A 26,956-nucleotide genomic window follows, 5' to 3' on the forward strand; every position below is an offset into this window, starting at 1 on the left:
TTGTGCCTAACATGACAGATGTAGCAGTGCGTCCCTGTGCTGACTTCCCTACGCCTCCCTATTATCATCCCTTTATTGCAAAATGTCTGCATTTAAATCTCTTTTTTTTTCTATTTAGAATCTTAAACAGCTGTTGTCAAACGAGGATGTGTGAAAAAAATGCAGATGGTTAAGAAAACATGTGAGAGGGGTGAGAAAAAGGAGAGTAATTTAGTGAAATCTGAAGTCATTAAGTATATTTCTGGCTCTCAGGGAGGAATCAAGGATGTTTATGATATTTACACGCAAGCCGATACACTAAAGAGTTTCCTTTCTGCACTGCTGCATTTTGAAGTAAACAGTCTGTAATTAAGGCTGGATTTGTCCCTCAGTCATTGGGTTTTGTGCGATGAGATTATCAATGTTTCCTAGCTACTGTACTCTGGTTTTAGGTCAGGCTCACACCTCGTTCTGTTTTTGACATCCGTCACGTTCACTGAGTTTTTGGATTCCTAGAGTCCCCCAAGATTGAGATTTGCTGTAACTTCAACAATTTAGCTTCATTAGGATTATCAAGGCTCATCGAATGCCCACCTCAAGGCACGTGTTCCCCTCTTCAGATCCGGTGCACTCTCAAATATGTTTCCTCTAATTAAGTTTTTATATGATAACATAGAGAAACTCAGCATTGCCTGTGAGCATTTTACCATTTTTTTTATTAGTACCATTAAAACTAAATGAGATTTTAGATCATTTACCAGTAAAATAGGGTTTTTTGTCATTTACAAACTGTTATCATGCTTTTACAGTTAATGTGTGGTTTTTAATATATGTTTTCCATGACACACACACACACAATGAAATACCACCTCCACCACTCCACATCATATTTTAATGCTTCTGTCCATCAAATGCTGTCTATATGAGTTGTAGGCCAGATATTGTTTTGCTGTGGAAGTGGGTTTTGTTGTGTTTCCAGTAATTGAACACAATGCCGTCAGTACAGCGGAGGAAATACAGAAGCCAGAATGTAATTCAGCAAGCTAAGCACAGCAGGAAATAAATAGAGCTGCTGACCCCCCCACACTCTCTTTCTTCCTTCTTTCTCCTCCCACAGTTTTGTTTGTCTTATCATCTTCTTTTTATCCCTCTCATTTCTAAAACTTCTTGCTGTGATTGCTACAAAAACTCATTTGCTTCCGATACCGTTTGCGTCCTTAGCAGCTTTTTCCTCCAATCAGCACAATGGCCCCCTCCATATGCAATGACATTATGTAAACATTTGAAGTTCAAATTGCAGCTTTTGTCATTTCTTCATATTAATGATAATGACTTTTGCTATTACGGTTTGAATGCATACAATTTAGCTGTAAATGTTTTTGAATGGCATGAAGCCTCTGTCACATCTGTTTGTTGTCTACATATATAGTAATGTGTGGTTGCCATCTTTATCATTGGGGATTTTTCTTCTTTTTTTTAATTATGTCATAAAACAATTTGTGGTGTGCTGAACGGTAGCTAATTTTTCTTTTCCTAAATTATCAATTTTTTTTAGTGTACCTGCAGAAAGGACATGGTGAAGATCTCAATGGACGTGTTCGTTCGCTGCCTACAGCCAGACCGTTATGAAATGTGGAAGCAGGGCAAAGACATCACAGTTTTAGACCACCTGAAGCCCACTGAGGTCAGCAGCCCCGAACTGGAGCGCTGGAGGCTGGACCGCGTCACCTTTCGAGCCAACATCCTGCGCAGGTGAGTGTCCATAGGTGGAAATCCTCTTTCCGGTATTTTCTATAGAATTATCATGTTATTGAAATTAAAAAATGACTGAATTGGGTGTTCAGACTTGTGGCATAGCAGATTATAAGCAGCAGCGTAGTTGCATGATAATTAATTACAGTTATGGCATAATTGCAATTCTAATCGTAATTGAGTTCAGATAAATGTAATTGTCATGGAAATTCAGGTCATTTCCATTTTTTAAAAACAAACCTGGAGAACCATGTTATAGTTCCATGGCTTACACATACGTAGTTAATAATAATTAAAATATGTCTCAGATCAACTTATCTTAAGGATCATTTTGTCATTTTTAAAATAATACAAATCTATGGGTATAATGACAGAAAAAAGGCTCAGACTCCCAGACCAAAATTATCAATAATATTTTCATTGATTAGGAAGCCTAACAAGGTAACCAGGAGATAAAAAAACAAATTGGATGATAGATTATTGTTTTTAGTGTATTTTACAGCTGATTTAAGACATGGATCAGAACTGACACATTATAAGAGATGCTAACAGAAAGCTAACACAAGAGGAAGGATATTTTTTATGGGGTTATTTATTAAAAGCTCAGTAATTGTGATTATATAAATTTGAACTTCAGTAATTGAGAAGGTTATTGTAATAGACTTTCAGGAGCAAATAATAATTGCCAGTTTAATTGTAATTGGAAAAAATGCCAGTCAACGTAATCGTAATTGAATTCTAATTGAACGTGAATAATTGAAAACGTAATTGTAATTGAAAAATGTATATGACCCCAACCCTGAATAGAGTCTTAACTTTCTGTCTGTCCACAGGGCTATGCAGAAGATGAAACTGTTCCGTCGTCTAAAGCTGGAGGAGGTAAAAGTCCTGGCGGAGGAGGGCATCGAGCTGAATGCGGCTGATTATCAGCGTCAGGTGGAGGCGCGCGAGGCTCAGCGACGGCAGGAGAGAGAGGAGCGTATGGCTCGGGAGGCCATGATGACCCTGGAGGCTATGGAGCGTGAGGAGCAGGAGGCGGCTAAAGCTGCTGTTAAAGCTGCAGAGATCTCCACTGGAGAGGGTGAGCAGGTCCTAGAAACTGCATAATACTGACCAGGGTTGGGGTCAATTATAATTGTAATCACGTAATTGATAGTAAATTACAATTATGGGATAATCATAATCGGCTTGTTGCACCGGGCAACAAAATTTATTTCCACATTTGACGGTTTGATTCTCAACTTCCGGTTCCGTTCCTCGCTGGCTGAAAACAATAGCACTTAAGTGGCAATTGTGAAAGTCATTCATCATCAAATGTTGCAAAACAGTTGCTGAATGGTGCCGTAGACTGCTCTAATGGACTTTCCCCTGACACCGAGGGCTCACTGATCCAAAGACGGGACAATGTGAGCGGCCGAATACCTGACAGCTCTCGCTGCACTGTGCCCCATATGATGGTGCATAAAAGTGTTTTGGATTTTGACAGTTCAGTATGTAACAGCTCTTCTACGCCAGCAGCACTGAATGTTTATGGAGCTGTTTAGCAACTTAGCTCTAGGCGCGTAACGCTTCCAAAAAATATCTAAATATATGCATATATTTTTCTGTATTGTATTAGTTGAAACACTGACTTAACTTTGAATACTACATTCACCGGTTACTATAACTAAATACAGAATATAAAATGCAAACTTGCCTATTGGCTAATTTGGTCATCTGCGTTAGCAAAACGCTCCAGATAAAAACGCGTCCGCAGCTGCAGCCGCTCTATTTGACTCAGAGCCAGCTTAAGTCGTCTCCGCAGGTCCTCGTTTTCAGTTTGCGACTCGTTGACCATTACCCTAGTTGCCAGCGAAACACAATAATCACGGTCCAGGGCCATCACCTCCATCTCCGATTCGGAAGAGTCCTCAGTTGGATCTGCAGCTGAAGTGCTCTCCTGCCATGGCCTACGTTCCCACACACCAGTTCTTGGCTCAGGCAATGAGTAGTTGTTCCACTCAAATAGAACAGCCCCCCTTTTTAGCAGACTCTGTCCCCATGGTTAAGCACAATATCACTGGGTAAGAAATGCCAGCTACATACTCTTGTGTCCCTACTTGGAGTGAAGTTATATCTCCGGATTTTGGCTAGCCTTTGCTGACGCGCTGCATTATCAGCAGGGAAGCAATGGAAGCTAATACAGGAGTTGTACCGTGAAGAACAGGTAGAACTAGGTACACAACAGTGTAATGCTGAACCTCCAACCCATTAATAGGCCAATCTCCTCTTTTGGACTCTGAACATACTAATTTTTTCCAGCGCTCGCTGGCTTTGCTAAGAACAATAATCCAGGTTGATTGGCAGGACTTTGGGACCGGAAGTCCTCGCCCACACACTGTGACCGGGAGTTAATGGAAGCCAAATTGTGCATGTAGCTAATTGTAGTTTTAAAAACATGTTGCCAATGTAATCGTAATTCAATTGTAATTTATTCAGTGTATGAACTGTACAATAAGGTTTAAAATGTAATATCTCAGTTTTTAATAGTAGTTAATAATAAATGACAAAGTTGTCAAATTACTACATTAGGTTTAACAGGAACGATCGTACACAGCTGACAGCTGACATACACACGGAGAGAGAGAGAGCGAGCGCTGAAACATTCCGGATGAAGTAAAAATCATCCGGTTTATGATAGAAATAAACAATAAACAGCTTAAAGTTGTCAAATAACCACGTTAGGTTTGTTCAGAAGCGATCGGCTTTGGACTCTGAGTGAGTGCACGGGCAGCGGAGGGAGAGAGGTGTGTATCAGTTTGGTTCCAGTAAAAGTGACCATAAAAAGCTGTAAATGGACAGATAGGCAGGTAGGAGGTGATTTCATTTGGAGATGGAAACCAATCAATTGAAACTGATCAGAATACACAGAAATACACTGAAACCTTTGTTAATAGGAGTACAGCAGCCTGCCTACCTGCCCGTTCTGATTGGCCGGGTCATTTGAATGGCACCCTCATCAGCCAATAGGGTGCGGTCTATGTCACAGAGCGGCCTTTGTGAATTTTTTTTTTGGAAAATTACAAAATTATTGGAATGCGGCCAATACAGTGGTCCGTTCAATAGCCCGGAAAATATGGTAAATGCAAAATGGGTCTACGGCTTACACATATGTAGTTAACAATTATTAAAATATGTTTCATGTGAAGTTTTCCCACTACCTGTCAGTGAATTTTTACACTCATACTGGTGGTAAGGGTGAGAAGAGTTGTGGCTTAGTGGATTACAGCTACGTTATAATAGAAATTTTTACAATAAGTAATAATAATGTGAATGTTACTGATGTTTTGTACTAAGAGTTTGTAGCTATTGCTAAATTCTAACTCGTCAGTAGTCGAGTTTTTACATAAGCTATCTACCTATAAAAGCAAGGGGGTGTGTGCGTGCGTGCGTGCGGCAAATATCTCCCCGACGCGGTGCCAGTTCGACCTGAAACTCACTCGACGGGTTCCAAATACCCCGAGTGTATGTATCTGTTATTTTGGAGTAATTTGGTCATTTCAAAATGTTTATTTTAATTTTATTTCACTTCTGGACGCCCCCGAAATGAACCTACTCAACTTTTGACCTCAGGGTGTGAGGGGGCGCTAGCGCACCATCTATATCTATTTCACTGCACAGCTCACTTCCGGTGCATGCATGAGCTCCCGTAGACTTCTCTTTTGAGGAAAAACACTTTTTTACTGTTCTTCATTTAGTGATGACATTTCGAAACGTTTATTTTCATGTTAGTTAGACCGTACGCTATTTAGACCGGACGGACCTCACCCGGAAGTTGTATAATGGACCACCATTTAGTCCGGTTACAGTCTGTGTCACGACACACGTCCGTAGCGTGGTAGTGTGCTCCCGTGGACTTCTCTTTTAAGGAAACATACTTTTTACTGTTCCTTATTTGGTGATAATGTTTCAAAACGTTTATTTTCATGTTGGTTTGACCTTTCGCTATTTAGACCGGACAGAGCTCACCGTTATTGACGGCAATGGCTGCTGTGTTGAAAGCTGCACATTTTTTCGCGGTGCGTGTGTGAGAGAACCAACGGAGGATATTAGAGTCTCAGGTAGAGTCACACACACACACATCAATCAGGTGGGCTTTACTATCGATCACCGTCTACGTGACATGCGTGCAGGTATGTGAGTGTTGAGTGAATAAAGGACCACCATTTAGTCCGGTTACAGTCTTTGTCTCGACACCCGTTCATAGGGTGGTATTGACTGTAGTGTTACGCTCTGAGTCAGATCTAAGTGTTTACATGTTACATAGTGAAGGTCACCTGATTACTGCAGCTTCTCTCATGACACACCTGCCACTACTCCTAACTACTAATAGAGAAGTTTAGTGAAAGTTAGGCAGGTACACGTGGATGGACTGGTGCGCATGAATTTAGAATGGATTCCCCCCCTAACTAAACAATATCCATACAGGAAATACACAAAACGACAACAGAAATGCACAAAAATATACAAAAGGCTCCAAAAACACACAAAATGACTCCAAAAAACATATTACAGAAAAATACACCAAACAACAACAAAAATATAAAAATTACTCCATATACACAAAACTAAATAGTTATACAAAAACTACACTAAAATGACAACAGAAATGCACAAAACTACATAAAAAAATACACAAAATGACTCCAGAATAACACTACAATGGCAACAACAAACAATAATTAAAACAAAAAATTTAAAAATTACTGAGTAAAAAAACCAACACATTCATCATGCGCATGTCTCATAGAATTAAACCAGGGAAATTGCACTTGTTATTTTACTTTGCACCTGCAAATATACCCCTTAATAATGCTACAGAGTATATTATTATGCCCGTAATTGACAACTTTCCTTAAGCGCCCACTATATGAATGCATACTTCCGACGGGCACTGTACTAGTTATAATAAACGCACTAAAATATAAATGTAAAACAAAACTACATACAATCATCACAACACTTTATAAATAAAAGTTAGTAAAATTGTAATTGAACTTTAGTAATTAAAAATGTAATTGTAATTGACTTTCAGGGGAAAAATGATAATTGTAATGTATTTGTAGTTGGGAAAAGATGCTTCTTATCGTAACCAAAATTGAATTGTAATTTCACTTGGTTAATTGAAAGATGTATTTGAGCCCAACCCTGATACTAAGTAAAACAAAATTTAAGTTTAGTAGGTTTTTTTAATGAGCACCAGTGCAGCTTTTGACTTTCTTTTTCTTTCTTGTACCTGCAAAAGAACCACCAACTCTGTCAGAAGAAACTGAGGATTCGAAAAAGTCTTTCAATATCCATTCAGCCATGACTGGATTCGAGGAAGCCTTTGAGCGTTTTGCCAAAGCCGACACCAGTGGAGAAAGTAAAGGTCCTGCAGATGCTCCGCAACATATTGATATCCCAGCTGATAATAGGAAGGATGAGAGTCCCATGCAGCAGGTGAGACTCATTGCAAAAGCACATATCACCTTATGATCTGTATTTATATGGCAGGCTGGTTTTAAAATGGTTGTGCAGTTTGTAAAAAAAAAAAAAAGTGTTGATGTAAAGCAAGATAATACAACTTGGCAGTAATTCACTCTCATTTGCAAATTATATTCACAGAACAAATCAGAGTGTAGGTGAATGTCAGTGTTGATTAATGCATAACAAATCAAGTTTCATAAAAGGAAAGTGGTGTGAAAACTCACAGCTGTACTCGTTCCTTGCTTTTCTTCTTTTTCTGATAGAAAGTACGGTTTGCAATGAAAACAACCTAAAGAAATCTTATCGTCTAAATTGGATTTCTGTGTTTTAACAGGCTACCTACTCTAAGATGAAGATGCCCACCGAGGTGAAAAAGAGCCGTCGTCACCCTTTGAGCAAACCACCCACACGGTCCCCTCTGTCCATCGTCAAGCAGGACCCCACCAGTGAAAAAGGTACGAGGTTTATCACTGTCACTATCATAGCTGACATCTATCATTAGTTTAAAAACAGTATACTGGCCAGAGTTGGGGTCAATTATAATTGTAATTGGTAGGGGTGCACCAATTTCAATTTTCTGGCCGATCGCCGAATTTTTTTTTTTTTAAAAGCCTGACCTGCCGATTTTTTTTTTTTTTTTTTTTTTTGTTAGAGCATACACCTTGAATATTCTAATCTTATTTTATTGTAAAACATTCAACAATATTCACGAAACAATACAAACGTGTTGTTTTAACTGCACATGAGGTAGTTATCTCAAATATAAATTAAAAGTTAAAGGCATTGCTGTCTGAAATACTAAATTATATCACTTTCTTATTCTTTAATTTTCCACATTTTAAAAACAAACTAAACTTGTCCATCAGGTTACACTGCAGACCTGTTTAGAGCTCTTTGCCAAAAATAACGTGTACAGCAGTATTTTAGTTTAACAAATAAAGAAAATCACAGGGTTTGGCATAGATGATAAAATAATAATTTACAGGATTAACTAAAATAAACATCTTAAACGACTAATAATGTGTCCTGAGTTTTAGTTTTCCTTGTAGTGCAAAAATTAAAAAAAAACATGTCCAAATGCAGCAGCTTTGTGGATATTTAAATGTAGAAATATCAATCTAAAAATAATCTGCAACTCTTTACAAGATGAAAGCTCCTAAAAGTCAAACATTCTAAAAAATAAAGTGCATCATGTATAACATTTTTATAAGTCAATGTGTAATGATTGAATGAACATGGCACTGGTTAGTTGTTCTCACACTTATTACAGTCACTTATTCATTAGTGGACGGTTTTTATTCATGTCCAAAGCCATGAACTCCATAATTTTCTTCATAGTTGCTTTTCTCTTTTCACTGCTCACAAGCACTAACAGCACTCCGCTGGCTGTTTGACCCTTTAGCTTTAGCATTAGCTTGATTTTTTGCTTCAAATGCTACACACTCAGCAGTGTGGTGGTGTTTTATGGTGAATGAGATAGCGTTATGCTTGCAGCTCCACCAGGACTTATTTCCGTGTTACAGGAATTATAAATTGCGATCCTTTGCTCTCTTTTTTTGTGTACTACTGCAGAACATGCTAAGCTAACCGTGCCTCCGTGACTGTTGTTGTTATGCTGTTTAGCATAAGCATGCACAGCACATGAACACATGAGCTGGTGGGTGGGTCTGTCAGTCATTTCACAGCAGAAGGGGACAGCAACTGACTTTATGACAGACTTTAAGACGATTGTAGAGGTAGAAAAAATTGGTGGAAAAGATCGGTTTCATATGCTAAGATGGGCCGATCGCCGACCCCCCCAAAATAAGGAAAATCGGCACCGATCGTTCAGCCGGCCGATTGATTGGTGCATCCTTAGTAATTGGTAATTAATTACAATTATGACGTAATTATAATTTTAATTGTAATTTTTTGCTCTTGGAATAATCAATCATCTCTCAAAACCGACCTGTTATCATAAGAGATGCCAACAGAAGGCTAACGCAAGAGGAAGGTGAAATTTTGTGAGGGTTTTATTGTATTAAAGGCTTAGTAATTGTGATTAATTGTAATTGAACTTTAGAAATTGAGAATGTAATTGTAATTGACTTTCAGCAGGAAATAATTGTAATTGGAACCCCAACCCTGATACTGGCACACCTATCATTTATGTCCGGTTCTCCTTCCCCACAGCTTTACTTATTATTTCCACCCTGCCGGTTGTTCCCATTTCAATGATGTTTAAACGAGAGAACACCCTATTGTTTTGAAGATTGATCTGGGAAAAGAAAAAAACATGCCAGACCGAGTCTTCCTGTGGGCCAATGAATTTAAGACTGCAAGCCCTCTGTGTTTTTCTTTTCATTTTTTGACTGACACTTATTGATCCGTAGATCATGACTTCCAATTACATGCTTTCAAAGTCACTTCAAGTTGGCAGCAAGGGACCCGACACAGGGCCTGTCCTTCAGATGGGGAGAGAGGGAGGGAGAGAAAGAGAGAGAGAGAGGGAGGAAGGAAGGGAGGGAGAGAGAGAGAAAGAGAAACTGTTTATGGGAAAGCAGACACAGTTAAATGCGAAGACAGTAGGTTTTTCTGCTTTGTGTCCAGGTCTAACAAGCGTTCTGGATCCGTAGCTTCAGGGGCTTCACTGCAAAATTGATTTCCAACACAGAGACAGCACACTATCGATGTTTTTGCTGTTTGTGTTCACTGGCCAATTATAGTCAGCATGCTGTTGTTATTGTCTGGGAACACTTCACAAGATTTCGGTGTTCCTTTTAAAAAAAAAAACCGCTTCATGTGCATTTTAGAGAGAAATGAAAAGCTTCTAGCATTGCTTTAGTGTGTGTTATTTCCTTTACTTTTTTATTCTGATTGCACACAAATGATTTCATTTTTTCCCCACAGAGCTGTCCTCTCCCAGACCGATAGACAGCAACATGAAGAAGCAGCAGCACCTCTGGCAGAATCGCTCACCCAACTTCTTAGCAGAGAAAGCATTCAACGCTGCTGTGGCCGCGCTGCAGCCTCACTGTGCCGTCTGTTCAATCTTCTGTCCCTACACAAAGGTAAGGCCACACACTAGTGCACTATCTAATGCAGGGGCTCCCAAACTTTTTTTTGGGTCGTGACACCATTTTTGCTATCACAAATTCCTGGTGACCCCAAAGACATTTTTTGGTAACGCTTTACTTGAAAGTTTTACACATAGGCTGACATTACGCTGTCATTAATTCAATTAAATTCAAAACAGCTTTATTGACATGAGAAACAAGTTTACATTGCCAAAGCAAGTGTGACATAGAACGATGTACACATGAAAATAATAAACATAAAAAAAAACCTACATTTGTGATGTGCAAAACAATAAGAAAAAATAAAAATAGGGTTTTACTCTATATACTCAGAACAAAATGTAAGTGTTATAAAAGGGGAAAGAGGTTATGTACATAAGTTTACATATATCAATATACACACACGTGTATTTCATTAGCATGAATAGGTGTCATGAAGGCTGTCATTACGTGTCGTTGGCTAAATTATGACACCTTTGGAGCTGTGTTGGCATTTTTGGGTTAGGTGGAATGATCTAGTGGGGTTAGGGTTGGGAGTTAAAGGTTAGGGTAACAAATGGCACTTAATGACAGTCTTCATGACACTTTATTCATGCTATTGACAGGTGTCATGTCATAATAATGAACGCGTAATGTCAGCCTTATGTACTGTATAAACTTGAAAAGAATCCTCCACTGTTTTTACCAATGTGTGGACATTTTTAAATGTCCTTATTAGAAGATCTATGCCTAACAAAATGCATTATTTTGCACCATATTCGTTTTATTAACTTTTAAAACTGGGAGTACTTTACCCCGTGCGCCGACATGTTGAGTTGACGTCATTGATGATGCAAATAGCCCCTTTCAGCCCAATGAGTTCTATAGGAGGTGAAGCATTCAAGATCATTTAGCAGCTTTTTCAGTCAAAATGACAACTTGTGCTGCTTTGGGTTGCTCTAGAAATCAGTAGAAGCTAAAAAAAAAGTCGATGGAAACCTCTTTTGTTTACCGAGATTTGATAAACAAAATTTGTGAGCCAAAAAAATCTGTGGCTACAGGGGGCGACAGTTCCAACTCTGCTGTTTCTTAGACGTCATGAAGAAGAGAAGAGCAGCTCTGTGCATGTAAATACAGGCAACCAGTATCAGACTGCTGCTGACACCATCACTTATACTGCTGCTTTGAGCAGCCGTCCTCTTGTATCAAAAACTGGTTGTCATCGAATTACCTCCAGATAAATTCTAACAAAACAAACTCTGATCATCGCTCCCGATAAAAAGATCCCTCTGATTAAGAACTCCCTTGGGGTTGTGTTTGACCAGGCAATGTCTTTGGAGGGTCACTGTCATCAACTGACAAAAAACTGTTTTTATCACCTGAGAAATTACTCTAAATTCAGGAACTTATTATCAAATTCAGATCTCGAATTGATCATCCACACGTTTATATCGTCTCGCATTGACTATTGTAATTCTGTTTTCACTTGTTTTAATAAGTCGACCCTAATCAGACTCCAGATCGTACAGATTGCTGCTGCCAGACTTTTGACTGGTGCCCCTAGAACATCCCACATTACCCCCATTCTTTCTACGCATAGAATATGAAATTTTAGTTCTGACTTTCTGAGCGTGACATAACCCCTCAATATATCAGACTTGTTGTGCCCCTACACTTCAGGGTGCACCCTTTGTTCTTCAGGCCAGGGTCTCCTAAAGATCCCAAAAATAAATTTTAAAACCTGAGGAGACCTGGTGTTCCAGGCTGTGGCCCCCAGACTCTGGAATAACCTGCACCAGTCCCTCCGGGAGCTGGACTGTGGACTCTTTTAAGAAACATTTGAAAACTTCGCTCTTCAGTGAAGCTTTTAGTTAAATAGATTTTAATTTTTATTATCCTTCTTTGATGTTGCTCCTGTTTTAATTTCTCCTCTGTTCTGTACAGCACTTTGTGATTTTATCTGCAGAAAACGCTTTATAAATAAGTTATAAGTAAGTTGTGTCGTAAACTGGAAAATAATATTTATATATTTTTTTTATGAGTAATTTTTTTATTATTATCATTTACTAGACATTTCAGGTGACCCCATTTAAATTCTAGGCGACCCCACATAGGGCCACGACCCCAAGGTTGAAAAACACTGAACCAATGTGTTAGCATTAGAGTTTTGTAGCAATTTTGGTTACTCGCAGGAGCAGTTTGAGGATTTGTTTTTGTTGGTCTTTCCTCCGCTTTTAGCCACAAAATGATACGCGAAGTGTCACGCCAACCGTCCCCACCCCTCGCCATGGAAACCTGACTCGCCCTCTTGTCCCAGAGATGTGCTTCAGTGTTGGAGCAGGGACTACAGAGCCGCCACCCACCAACTGTCACATCGGGGATGACGGCACCAGCCTCCTGATCCGCTGCTCATCATGTCACATGCAGGTTCACTCCAGTGAGTGGAAACCATTTTGTTTCTTGTGAGAGTTTTATGTAAACTCCAATTTTTAAAAATGTACCTGTATATCATCCAGAAGTTGTTCTCATGAATTTTCTGACAAGGATTTACTCGCACACACGTCGAAAGGTAGAAATTGAAGTTTAAAAGCTTGTTACTGACTCCACAATAACAATGGGATTGTTGTCATGTGACTTGAACTTCATAAAACATTCAAGCATTGCATCGTGGGATTTGGAGTCCCATTAAAAAAAAAAAAAAAAAAGTGCAAAGACTGCAACGAAGCAAAAAAGTTTTTTTAAGAGTAAAAAGTTTAATTTATGTGTCCGGTTAAAAGAACAACATCTTCTTGGTGTGTGTGTAAATGTGACTTTGAGGCCAGTTATTTTGTTATCCAGTGGTGAACTAGACACAAGTGTTGGACAGAGCACTGCTGGTTTTGTCACTCTTTGAAACTCTGTTGACCAACAAAAATTGTAGATAAAATAATTTTTTATCTATTTATTTTCTTCCTTTAAAAAAAGAAAACTGACTTGCTGACCACCTTCATGAAAAATAACTCACTGCATTTTGAAACAGGAAGTGGTGATTTAATGACTCTCAACCTCTTTTCAGGTTGTTACGGTGTGAAACCTGATTCCTTCAATGATTCATGGATGTGTTCCAGATGTGTATCAAGAGCCTGGACAGTGGTGAGTAAAGGCAGTGTTGATGGTCAATGATGGGAATGTTGAATTGCATGGACAGACACACAGTTGGTGTTTTGTCATTTGCATATGATGCACTTTTTGCTCAATGAGGCTAAAATCCTCATTATTTATGTTTTCTCAGGAGTGTTGTCTTTGTAACCTGAGAGGTGGGGCTTTGAAGATTACCACAGACAATCGGTCAGTTCAATATATTTTTCTTTGTTTAAACTTTAATTAGCACAGTTTTGATTTTCTTCCTTCCTGTTGATAAGAGTTCTCATAATGGGCGTGTCTGTTTTTTTCACTGTCTACAGCTGGGTGCACATCATCTGTGCCATCGCTGTGGCTGAAGCTCGTTTTGTCAATGCAGTTGAAAGAGAGCCAGTGGACGTCAGTGCTGTTCCAGAAACGCGCAAGAATCTGGTGAGTTCATAAAGAGATTTTTAATAGGAAGATTAAAATCTTTACATAATTCCCATATCTAATATTACTTTTGCTCATTCATCTTTATTCTCTGGGGTATTGAGGTTTTTCTCCCTGAATGTTACTTGTTTTTTTTTTGTTTTTGTTTGGGGGACTTTGACAAAAGAGATTTGGCAAAGGGAGTGGTGGTACCATTAGCTGTCATTTTTTTTTTTACTGCACCAAATAGAATGCATCAGCTCCATGGGCTTGAAGCATCTTTGAACACAAATTGCGTCACTCTTTTCCTGCCAATCCTTCATCATCTGTTTTTTTTCTTTCCGCATTTAGACGCCCCCACTCTTTACCTTTTCACCCCCTTCCTTTTAAGTATTCTATCAAGAATAATCTGACTGTTAGCGTAGCAGGAAAGCAGCGGAGGGTTGCCGGTTAAAATCGACTGTAAGCCATCACTGTTGGATGTTGAGCACGTATCTCAACAGAGCTCTACAGTGCAAACAATTCACTCGCATTTCCACCTAAAAAAAATCTGCGCAAACCCTAAAAATAATTTAGTTGCACATTGTGCGAGTAAAGATAAATACCAAACATGCTGTACACATCATTACTCCATTTGAGAAAGTTATGTGTTACTGTGTTATTGCGATGGCCAAGTAACCTGGAAAGCTTGGCGTTCCTGCTGATGGAGAAGTGTCGCCTGCCGTAACAGATACAACGTGAAAAGACCCTCTTTGTAGTTACTACAGCACATGGTTTAGCGGGTATATGAAATGATATGGATGAGAGCTTCACTCCGGTATTTTGAAAACCAGTCATATTTTGCGTGGACCAGGGGTTCAGCAGGTGCACAGTCTGGTACTCATCAAGGACCTGTGGTGAGGAACCTCTGAACTGACTTTTAACCATAAGTTCAGAGATATTTTTGTCTGCTGAATAATTTGTGTGAATTAAATAGACAATAAAAATCTAATAGAAGGGGAGAAAAGTATTATTTTTGCAGTTTTATTGTTCATTATAGTTATCACCTTTATAGAATAGATTCGTTTTAACTTTAAAATTGGGAAAACATAAAAAATTTTCATTAGTTTTAGAATTCAAAATTGATTTAGCGTTAGTCGTTGGAGAAAAAAATAGTTTTCAGCTCTAGGTTACCCGCAGCTGCCAATAATCCATTATCTTTATGTAATAAAAATAATCAAATCTAAGGAAAACATTATTAAATTGATTATATTAGGCCCTGTTTACACGAGAACGTTTTTCTAATATAACATAGTGGAAGTTTTTTAAAAAACTACGTAACTTTCTGTGTTACTGGCATACACACTGCAGCTCCAGATGTTAGCTTTAATCAGTCCTACAAAGTTAGACCCAACCCAGCCCGTAGCCGTCAGAATACGACCTAAACCAGAATAAAATCGATCGCTCTTTATTTCTGACCTGAACCTATTGATGACGACACTATTCATAGCCTTGCGTGGCACGCAATATAGGTGAGTTTCTTTAATAACCCATCTTTATTTATGAGTCACTTGTTCTGCATTAAACTGTAAACATGACAAACAACTTCATGTGATACTACGTAGCGGTTTACTGCTGTAACACACAGCGCAAAGCTGCTCTCTAATGTGACACACACAACAACAATGAGTCAAAAACTAGTCATTTATGCATTTTCCATCATCATTTATGAATATACAAGAGGACAGTCATTCATTTACCTCCACAGCAAACATTTGTGCATCATCTTGGGCTTTTTGAAACATCACCTTCACTGCATAGCGTCCAACCAGAGTCCGTGTTAAAATGATAGAAATTAAGCGCGACCCTGGGTACGAACAAATATCCCTAAGTTGGAGTGCAGCACTGTGATTGTGGTCAGTATCTGGTACAGGCATGAAAAACATCTCCACTGATCCAAGTGATGGTGAAGTAAATCAACAGTTTGTTGGAGAAATTCTGTTTAAATCCAAAGAGTGATGACACAGACACTCTTGTGTTGGCTGATTGTGGTTCATTGCAAAATCATACCACCATCTGCCATTGGCTTGGCATGTTTACTACATCGTTTTTTATGCTTCCAGCGGTCTCATGTAAACAGAGATCGTTTTGAAAACGTTACCATGTGAATGCGGAACTTTTTGGAAACGAAAACGGGAACCGAAGCAAAACGTTGTCGTGTAAACGGGCCATTAGTTATTTTGATTTCTAATGATATACCTGTTCATCCAAAACAATAAAGTTACATTTTGTATAAAAATCTGTGCACTCATATGCAGACATTGAGCAGCGAGGAGATGCTCAAAGGAATGCAGTGACTGTAACCGTAAACAGACCCCGCCCCAGAAAGGCTCTGATAACCTTTTAATGAGAGCGATATGCTAATGCATAAAAAGATTTCAATCAGCATTTTTGACCGAGCCAATGAACGCAGCTTAATATTTGGGCATTCTTGGAAACCTACCGATACAAAAGTGAGGCTTAAAGTCTGTAAAATAGTGTTAGATTCAAACACATTAGTTAGAGCTGTGCCAGCTTTTCAAACTAACATTACCAGCATCTCAGGAGTATGAAAATAGAATGTTTTATTGGAGGTGTTGATAAAAGATGCACAAGGTCAACGTGAGCAGAGGTTGTTTCCTTTTTTTTTTTGTTTCAACAGAATTCAACGCTTCTTATAGAAGGCAAAGTGTTTTTCTATTCTTCTTATTTGTCTCGTCTTGCTGAGCATTTCAGGTCAACTGCAGCTTCTGTCCTTATCTGACCGAACCACCATCTGCTGCAGTTTCCTCCTGTTTGATGTGTTTTACATTCACAATGCCCACACACCTTCACTGCACTAGGTTTTTCTGTTTTCTGTTACTTTGCCTTCGGTCATCACAGAACAGTTTTTATTTGTCTGACCTTTGCCATCAACATGACTTCATACCAAGGAGAACAGCACTAATCTCTGGTTATGCTTTCAAAACTTTAAACTTAGAGTTGGGTGTGGAAACACTGATGGATGAGTAGCTTCAAAAGGTAAACAATAACATTTAAGTTGATACTTGAGTATTCGGAATGTTCCCAGCCTCAACCAATTTGATTTATTATATTGATTATATATTTTGGTGGTGAAAGAACAATGTCTGCAGCTTTTGAATACATTTGTTTAGGTTCCAAATAAAGTTCAAGATAAAAAGAGCGATGTCGGCAGTGTGGGAGTATTTTAAGGAGGGCGTTAAAGCAGATGCATTTACATCAATAAATATTTAGTATTGGGAACACATTGAGTATTGCTGCTCGTTGTGGAAATAGTGATATTGGGACATCGCTAAAAGCAGATTTCACTTTCCTTCTAATGCTGAGTTTTATTTGAACGTTAAGTGTATTATTACACATTTAATACTTTTTTCTTCTTCTCCTTTTTGTTTAACTGGAATTTTAATGCTAGGCAGTTATGAGGTCACCATCCTCAACAGCTGGTGAAAAATCGCTCCCGCATCAGTCCAAAAATTAGGTATTGACTTCTTAATAAAGAAGTTTTATTTATTTTTTTAATGACTGGCCCAGGCGCACACTGCTGTAGCTGCTCACAAAATAGATTTTCAGAGGGTGAACAACTACAAAGGAGGACGTTGAGATAAAGATCCTTTAAAGCCAGGGATTGGGGAGATATTATGTTGGATTTGGAACGACCATCGTAGCACAAACAGCCTTAAATGCTTACAGATGATAAATGCTGGAACTATAGAAATGAAATGCGTAGTTTAATAGAAACATGTTGTCAGGGGTTGTTGCTGTTATTTGGTTTGTTGTTAATCCTCAGTGTCTCAGCCTTTTATTTAAATTAGAACAGATATAAAGGGAAATTAAGTGGATGTTGCTGTAAGGAAAGAGCATTATACGCTTATAGTCTTGATTTAAACAGTAAAAGCTTGAGCACTTGTGTGTGTGTGTGTGCGCGCCACCTTAAGGCAGACATTTGTTCAGTTCCTACGTACTGTATGAAGTGATGGGGGGAAAAATAAACATTAATAAAAAAAACATATTGAATGTCAAAGTGACAGTGGAGTCAGTTACTAGCAGATGTAACATTGTTAGAGAAAATGAAAATGTCATCACAGCACAGACACTGGTGATTGCCCACTGTTATTTGTGAAGCTAAAATCACCCATTCGGTTTTTAATGAGTAGAGATGTGTTGGAGTACCAAACGGAACGAGTTTAGAGGACGAGAAAATCATAACGCTGCTTTTTCATCCAGTGCTTCATAGAAATAATCATAAAAACAGTGATTACTACAATGTCTTGTGACACACACTGGAAGATTAAACCTGTTCTCCAGGTTAGCTGTGTTAGCGTTTTGTTTTGACCTTTTTTGTTTTAAATGTAGGAAATGGTCTTTTGGAGGCCAATCATCACTGATGCGCATTCCATTCTTTGTTTTGTTTTTTATGTTTGATACAGAAATGTGTGTTCTGCCATGGCAACAGCGCTAATCAGAACCGCGGCGCCTGCATCCAGTGCTCGCACGAGAATTGTGCCACTTCCTTCCACGTCACCTGTGCCCAAATTGCGGGGATCAACATGAAGCCTGCTGATTGGCCCTACGTGGTGTCCGTCACCTGCCACAAACACAAAAAGTTCATGCAAAAGGTACGTAGAGATGAGGGCAGTGAGTTAGACCTTAACGTGTGCCTATGAACCCTCTGAAGGAAATTCATTAATTATTGAAACGCTGACTCAATGGTTACATTGAAAGTATGTTTTGGTTTCAAGTGCAGTCCAAATTAAGGAGTTTTGTTTGATTTGATTTTTATTTCAAACATGAACACAACAGCAGTGTATTTACCACAATAAAAATAATAATAATTAAAAAAAAATCAAACAAAGCAAAGTGAGAATAACTGGTTACAAAGTCCTGCACGAGAAGCCTGTACGTGTTCGAAAAGGAGTAAGAGGTATAAACTTATGTGATCCTACCCCTTGTAATATCTAGTACTATACAATAACGTTTTTGATCGTACTGTGTGTGTGTTTTCTCCAAGACTGAATTCCTGCGCGATCTAACAAGATCTAATGCTGCGTTCCAAGTAACTCAGAACTCGAGATTATCCGACCTCCTACTTGAAAAAGTTACTTGAAATGACACCTGAAGTGACACTCTGTAAAGTCAGGATAGATGATCTAATATTATAGATATGTTTGAGATATTTTAACATTCTGCCAACAAACTTGAAGATCAGAATATTAAACTGGGAAATTCCAAGTTCTGAGTTACCTTGAACACAGAACATGTTCCTCAGTCACAGCTTGCTTCCTTATTGGTTACTTTCAGTTCCATGTCACAAATCACAGGGTCATGAGTTGGGAGTTGACGGCTTTCTGCGTACACATGAGGCAAAAACAGTCTCATTGTCTTTGTGTGTTATGTACCCTTTTAAAGTCTTATCTAATGTCTGTGTTTTTCCTTCTCAAAGCCTACCAAGCCAATTGCACCCAAAGGCCCACAGGGTCCGACCCTAGGCCAGAAGGTGATTGGCCGAAACAGCGACGGCTGGTTCTACCACTGCACCATCATCGGCATGGCCACACAGAAGTATTACGAGGTCAACTTTGAAGATGGTTCATATTGTGACAACCTCTACCCAGAAAACATAGTGGTGAGTTCTTTTTGTTTGGGTTTTAAATATTTTCATCAATATTGAACAATATGCCTTTAAGGGTTTTGTACAGATGACAAACCACAGACATACAAACTTATCTGAACAGGCATGTTGAATGGAAAATAGTTTTTTCTGGTTATATTGATGGACCACATTCGTTTTCAACTAAATCTTGATTCCTTTCTTCTCCAGAGCCACGACTGCCTCCACAACGGGCCTCCTGAACACGGAGAGCTGATCGTGGTCTGCTCACCTGAGGGTCAGTGTCAAAATGCGTCTTTCATCAAAGAGCATCCCCACAACTTCTACCAGGTAAAGACAACCTCCATCACCCAGTCCAATGTTAAAGATAAAGGGGCAGTACATCATAGCAGGGGTGTCAAACTCATTTTAATTCCAGGGCCAAATATGGACCAGTTGGATCACAAGAAATAAAAACTAAACAATTTCAACATTAATACTTCAAGTAATAAATTAGATTTAAAGTAAGGAAGGCATCAATGATATTTTAGCAATTAGTGACAGATACCTAAATGTTTTTTGATTTATAACCAATTTTTTTTTAATTTGGAGAGATTTTGTGGAATAATTTGAGAAAAATGTAGAGTTTTGTCAACAACAATTTACAACTGAATTATTGTAACTGGTCATTTACACGATGATTTATGTTTTTTCTGTCATTTTCACTTTCTCCTGCGGGCCGAATCGGATGCTCTGAAAGGCTGAATTTGGCCCCCAGGCTTTAAGTTTGACAATATGCATTATAGTATCAAAGTGATGCATTTGCAGTTTTTAATCAAATCGACTGGGTAAAAAATGGGCAGATGTAGAAACTAGCAGTAGCAGCTTGAGGACAGGTTTGTTTGCATGTATTGTATCTGTTCAACAACCACAAGCCCAAAGTTTTCTTCCTTCCTTCTCTGTTGTTTGAAGAGACTTTGTGTGGTGAGGAGTGTCCTCAGCATTCAGAGGCTCCTTTGACACCAGAGCACGGCTGTGACATGCTAAGAAACAAACCTCAGCTGGTCGCAGAGTCAGGCCCTCCACCCTGATCTCCTCTCAGCATTTTGTATAGTATTTTTTGAAATCCACATTTGCATTTAAAGTGCTTACCTGGAGCCCTTCTCCAGTCGCTGAGCAGCTTTGGGGTTCAGTGCCGTGGTCAAGGACATTTTCACAGGAGCACACACTGCTGTTGATAGAACCATTTGTTATGCCAGTGATCCAACCTGTGACTGCCCGTGTTCAACTTTGAATTTTAAGTCAGCGAGCCAGCCCTTATGCTCTTTTCATCACCACTCACATATTTGGCCTGTTTTGCTATCTGAACAAAGTTGTTTCTCTTTGGTGTCACCTCTAATACTGAAGTGTGGTTGGATTTCTTTCTTTTCCACCCCAAATCTGGACTGAGTAAGCGAGTGGAAAATGACTAGATTGGACTGAATGTTTGGTTTTGTTTTTGTCCAGGTTGAGTTCCAGAACCAAAGTCAGTTGATGCTGAAACAGAATGAGATCTTTTATCTTGACCAGGAATTACCCAAGAGAGTTAGAGCCAGACTGGTGAGTATCTGACTGCGACTCATACAGAATACCAACGACAGCAATTAGAAATAAAGATCTGTGCCTCCTTTGTTTTAAGGCCTTTGTTGGCATTTGTAAAAGTGAAGAATGAAAAAGGTGAAGTTTATACAATTAAAGCTGCTCTGTGATGTTAATATGATAGAAAGCAAAAGCATTCCTGGAGAAGTTGCAATCCTAAATATTCCTCACAGCAACAACACATCACATAGACTCTCCAATCCAGACTTGATGAGAACTGTATGATGATACATTCATTAGTTTCAGGTTTGTTATAACATCTACAACCCTCCAGGAATAAGTTTGTACAATCCTGGTCATAAATGTTTTACTTCTTCACTGGTGTTTAGTTATGTTTTTGTCTGTTAGCAGGATATCATCTAAAGTTCATCAAGGATTTTGACAAAATTTTAACCAAAGATAGACCTTACGCAATGGAAGATTCCAATACATTTTGTAGGGGGACCAGAACAATATACTGATTCTGGATAAGTTACCAATCTTCATGAAAATTAACTCTGTTATGTTTGATTGGTTTCTCAATTACATCACCGACTTTCATTCAGATTGGATGCAGATTGCACAATTCATTGCGATTTTTTTTGAAAAAATGGGGGTGCCCACTTTGACCTACTGTATAGTTATTAATGGGGATAGAAATTTTGGTAACACTGTACTTGAAGTTTTATGCATAAGGCTGACTTTACGCTGTCATTATCTTGAATAAGGTGTTATGAAGGCTGTCATTAAGTTTCGTATGCTAAATTATGACACCTTTGGAGCTATGTTGGCATTTTTTGGGTTGGGGGAGGGATCTAGTGAGGTTAGGGTACAGTGTCCCCATGGTCATGAAATTCCTGGAAAAGTTATGGAATTGGAAAAAACGATTTTCCAGTCTTGAAAAGTCATGGAATAATTTCACTGTTTTGGAAATATGGCCTATTTTATTTTAAAGTTTAAAATATATTAAACCCCAAAAATGTTATGCGGTATCTCAAAGTGAAAGTGCTGCATACTGGCAGCACCATTAAGCAGGAATCACGAGATCTCACAAATTTATGCAAATTCACTCCGGATAAGTTAGTTTGCACGCTGCATAGACGGGCCTGGGAGCATCGGTGGTCAGAATGGTTTACCAAACTTTTAGAAATGCACAGAAAATGTGCATTCAATGCTACGTGTCTGGAAAATGTGAAATACCAACAATGGTTGAAGAGAGAAGAGAGCCCTGGCCATGCTGGATGTAAACTAGTACACTTGAATAGATCTTAGCGTTTCAGAACTAAGTCATGGAACTTTGGTGAAGTGTTTTGAAAAATAATTGTGAAAAAAGTGTGGGAACCCTGAGGGTAACAAACACTTAATGACAGCCTTCATGACACCTTATTCATGCTAATGACAGTGTAACGTCAGCCTTATGTATAAAACTTCAAGTAAAGTGTTACAGAAATTTCATACTATCCTTTAAAGTGTGAACGATCTCATGGTACCATGATCAGATCACTGCCAATATCTGGCAAAGAGGAGATTTGGTGTTTGGTGGATGTGATATTTCAGTATTGCAGATTAATGATCAAAATGTGAAATTCATCATATAATGAATATATTACTATCCACACCATCACCCAATTCCTAGATATTGATCATGTTTAGGCTGGATTGTGGTGAGTGAGTGTTGATATCAAGTGTGTATCTCTGCTCTCAGGCTATTCCCATACCCCAGGACTCATCAGCAGATGGAGCCAAAGCAGCAAAGCGGCCGCGCCTGCCGGCAAAGTCAAGGCCTTCGTCCTACACCTCAATGAAGACCACGAGCACACCCGCCCGCCCCTCCACCTCGGCCCCTCCCACAGTACCAGCACCAGATCCCAGTGTTATGGGAATGCCAGCTTCACTGCCTCAGTCTCTTCACGTGGCCCCCGAGCCCTCCATGGACACGAGCGTAGCTCTCACTGACGCGCTGACACAGTCGACGTTGGTATCAGACCCCACCCTGACTCCACAGCCGGCTTCTTTCCAGTCCACTTTGAACTCGGACCCCCTCCTGTCTGTACCGTCTCCCCCTGAGCCACTTCAGCACATGTCTGAAAGCTACACACCCAGCAGCGGCTACGTCACCTACATGGAGAACCTCCTACGGTCAGATTTCCCTCACGACATCGGCTCCGGCCCCGTGTTTTAAAAAAAAAAAAAAACTGATTGGTCACCACTGAGCTGACAGGTGCCCATGAAGCTAATGAAGATGAATTCTATTGTTTCCTCTTCTGGTCTTTGAAACGTCAGCAGCAGGAAAAGACTTGGGACACCTCAGCGTTCTCATAGTGCATGTTACCTTCCTATGTTTGGGTTCTGAAATTTGCAGTGGTGCTTTATCCTGCTCTGAGGGAGCATTAAAAGAAGGTAAAGCATTTCATGTCTAACTTTATTATTAGTTTGATATTTTTTTTCTTTATTTGAATATAGATACGTTTCCTGGTGGCTTTATTTTCATGCCTCGTTGCAGTTAGTTGGTAACAGCTCAGTCACATTTCCTCTGTACAGGAAGAACATCAACATGATGGCCCTCAAGCATTGTGGCCCCAGCAGACTTTTGCTCTACTTAAACTCTGTTTTGTTAAACTGAACCAGCAACGAGATTTCTATTTTTAATCGGATCGCTACCGACATGTGTCGCAGTGTTCGTGTGAATATTTCTTTTGTATGGTGTTATGTCGGGAGGTAAGTAGGGGGGAAACTGGGATGTAAAATGTATTGTAGCAGGAAGTCAGTATTTAAATGTCTTAGTCCCTTATTGAAAGATTTATTTCTAGTGAGTCAAATAGGATGAACGCAACACGTAGATGTATCTGGAAGATGCTTTTTTTTTGATCAAGATGAAAGTGCATCACAGTAGTTAACAGGGAAGGTCTTAACAAGTTGACATCACTTGACCCTTATTTAGCATTATTACATACAAAACAGAAAGGTTCACATTTAATAACTGCTCATTATAATTTGTTTTTCCAACATTCAACTTTTTTATGTTGCAAACACAACTTCTCTTAAAAAGCCCAGAATTATCATCATACAGAAAGTTTGTGTTTCCGGAATTGTTTATTGTATAGGAAAAAGTAAAATATAGGAACCCTAATATCTTTATTATTATTATTATGCATTGTGTATCATAGATGGTGTAAAATGTTTTTCTATGACTGTGACCTTTCTATTTTGATTTTCTAAACTGAATTCTCAAACCTGGCCAATTTAAAAGTAATCTTATTTTTTGACAGATTTCTACAGGCACAGTTTGTATAAAGAACAACTGCATGCCTCACTCTTTGCTTTTCATGTATTTACAACATTTTATGCTATTTAGGTGCTACAAACAGATGATTAAACTACTGATAATCTGACTTTTAAATACCTGTTACTGTGTACATACCACAGACCTTGTGTTGTGAATCACATTTATTAATGTCACCCTTCTCCTTTTTGTCACAGTGAGAGTGGTGAGTCTAGAATAAAGGTTTTGCTCATCGCATCTCGTCTGTTGTTCACTTGTACTTTTAGATAAAGAGCTGGAGCAAGAACAGGACGTGTTGACCTTTGTTTAGTGACTTTTTCTTTCACTAACCATGATGTATAGTATGTTCACACCAGTTTTAGTCTTATCGCGTAGCTTAACAAACCTATTCCACTATTCAGTCAACATGGCTTTCTGATTATGTGCATTCACAAATAGGTTTGAGCAGTGCTTGTGATAGTACTCCAATATTCTATACTTGTGCATTTTCACAGTATTTTATAGGGCTGCTTGAATGGAAAAAAAAAAAACATGATTATTTTAGTCATAATTCAAATCATGATTATTCAAACTATTATTTGTCAAATTACCAAAAAGTTATTATTTACTTATTTTTTGTACAAAATAAAATATATTCTTTAAACATAAAATCCTTCAAACACTAAAATAATGTCCATATAGTGAGCACACTTAAACTGGGATAAAATAGACATGCCCAAAATCAGAAGTAAAGCATTCAAATCCAAAAACTTTTGATAAAAATTCTGAGATAAGGCTATCACGAGACCCTAAAATCTAGTCTAAATATGCTGTGAAAATGAGAGAAAATGACAAACACCACATATCAGAGGTATGGCTAAAGTAAAGCATAAAAATTTTTTAAAAATTAGATTTTTTTTTTTTGAGAAAAAAATATTACAGACCCTTAAACGAGTAAAAACATGATTTGCACACTTAAAATGTAATGAAAATGTAGTAAGGCATGAAAAATTTTCTGAGAAAAGAATATCACAAGACCCTAAAAACAAGTCTAAAAATGATGTGCACACTTAAACTGGAATGAAAATGCAGTAAGACATGAAAAATGAGAAAATTTGAAAAAATGACAAACACCCAAAATCAGAGGTAAGACTATAGCAAGGCATAAAAATTTTAAAAAAATTGATTTTTTTTTTTTTGAGAAAAGATTATCACATGACCCTAAAAACAAGTCTAAAAACGATGTGCACAACTAAACTGGAACGAAAATGCAGTAAGACATGAAAAATGAGAAAAAGTGAAAAATTTGAAAAAATGACAAACACCCTAAATCAGAAATAAGGCTATAGTAAGGCATAAAAATTGAAAAAAAATTGGATTTTTTTTTTTTTTTTTTCTGAATAAAGGTTATCACAAGATGCTAAACTAAACTGGGATAAAAATGCAGTAGGGCTTGAAAAATGAAAAAATTAACAAAAACCCAAAATCAGAGGTAAGACTATAGCAAGGCATAAAAATTTTAAAAAATTTGATTTTTTTTTCTGAAAAAAGGTTATCACAAGATGCTAAAAACAAGTCTAAATATGATTTGCACACCTAAACTAGAACGAAAATGCAGTAAGACATGAAAAATGAGAAAAAGTGAAAAATTTGAAAAAATGACAAACACCCCAAATCAGAAATAAGGCTATAGGATGGCATAAAAATTGACAAAAAAAGTCTGTTTTTTTCTGAAAAACTAAAATCTCAAGACTTTAAAAAATCATCTAATAATGATATGCACAATTAAACTGGGATGAAAATGCAGTAGGGCATGAAAAATTACAAAAATTTACAAACACCCCAAATCAGAAATAAGGCTATAGTAAGGCATAAAAATTGAAAAAAAATTGATTTTTTTTTTCTGAAAAAAGGTTATCACAAGATGCTAAAAACAAGTCTAACTATGATTTGCACAATTAAACTTGGATAAAAATGCAGTAGGGAATGAAAAATTACAAAAAATTACAAACACCCAAAATCAGAGGTAAGACTATAGTAAGGCATAAAAATTTTTAAAAATTTGAATTTTTTTTCTGAGAAAAGAATATCACAAGACCCTAAAAACAAGTCTAAAAATTATATGCACACTTAAACTGGAATGAAAATGCAGTAAGGCATTAAAAATAAAAAAAATGACAAACACCCCAAATCAGAGGTAAGGCTATAGTAAGGCATAAAAATTGAAAAAAAAAAAGTTTGTTTTTTTCTGAAAAAATAAAATCTCAAGACCTTAAAAAATCTTCAAAATATGATATGCACAATTAAACTGGGATGAAAATGCAGTAAGGCATGAAAAATTACAAAAATTTACAAACACCCAAAATCAGAGGTAAGACTATAGCAAGGCATAAAAATTTTTAAAAAATTAATTTTTTTTTTTGAGAAAAGATTATCACATGACCCTAAAAACAAGTCTAAAAACGATGTGCACACCTAAACTAGAACGAAAATGCAGTAAGACATGAAAAATGAGAAAAAGTGAAAAATTTGAAAAAATGACAAACACCCAAAATCAGAAATAAGGCTATAGTAAGGCATAAAAATTGAAAAAAATTTGATTTTGTTTTTTCTGAAAAAAGGTTATCACAAGATGCTAAAAACAAG

At 38.0% G+C, this 26,956-nt stretch overlaps 1 protein-coding gene across 1 annotated transcript in view; it reads left to right on the forward strand.

Moving 5' to 3' along the window:
- kdm4b (lysine (K)-specific demethylase 4B) overlaps positions 1-23,606 on the forward strand; it is a 46,912-nt gene extending 23,306 nt beyond the window's left edge. The window contains exons 9-22 of the mRNA XM_028444013.1: positions 1,535-1,731; positions 2,565-2,812; positions 7,016-7,212; positions 7,574-7,694; positions 10,129-10,289; positions 12,513-12,711; positions 13,330-13,406; positions 13,546-13,601; positions 13,718-13,826; positions 18,272-18,460; positions 19,285-19,467; positions 19,663-19,782; positions 20,938-21,030; positions 22,754-23,606. Of these exons, the coding sequence (XP_028299814.1) occupies positions 1,535-1,731; positions 2,565-2,812; positions 7,016-7,212; positions 7,574-7,694; positions 10,129-10,289; positions 12,513-12,711; positions 13,330-13,406; positions 13,546-13,601; positions 13,718-13,826; positions 18,272-18,460; positions 19,285-19,467; positions 19,663-19,782; positions 20,938-21,030; positions 22,754-23,230 (2,427 nt within the window). The 3' untranslated portion in view covers positions 23,231-23,606. The remainder of the gene's footprint in view (positions 1-1,534; positions 1,732-2,564; positions 2,813-7,015; positions 7,213-7,573; positions 7,695-10,128; positions 10,290-12,512; positions 12,712-13,329; positions 13,407-13,545; positions 13,602-13,717; positions 13,827-18,271; positions 18,461-19,284; positions 19,468-19,662; positions 19,783-20,937; positions 21,031-22,753) is intronic.
- The last annotated feature ends 3,350 nt before the right edge of the window (positions 23,607-26,956 follow it).

The sequence above is a fragment of the Gouania willdenowi genome, chromosome 4, assembly GCF_900634775.1.
Source record: "Gouania willdenowi chromosome 4, fGouWil2.1, whole genome shotgun sequence".
Lineage (NCBI taxonomy): Eukaryota > Metazoa > Chordata > Actinopteri > Blenniiformes > Gobiesocidae > Gouania > Gouania willdenowi.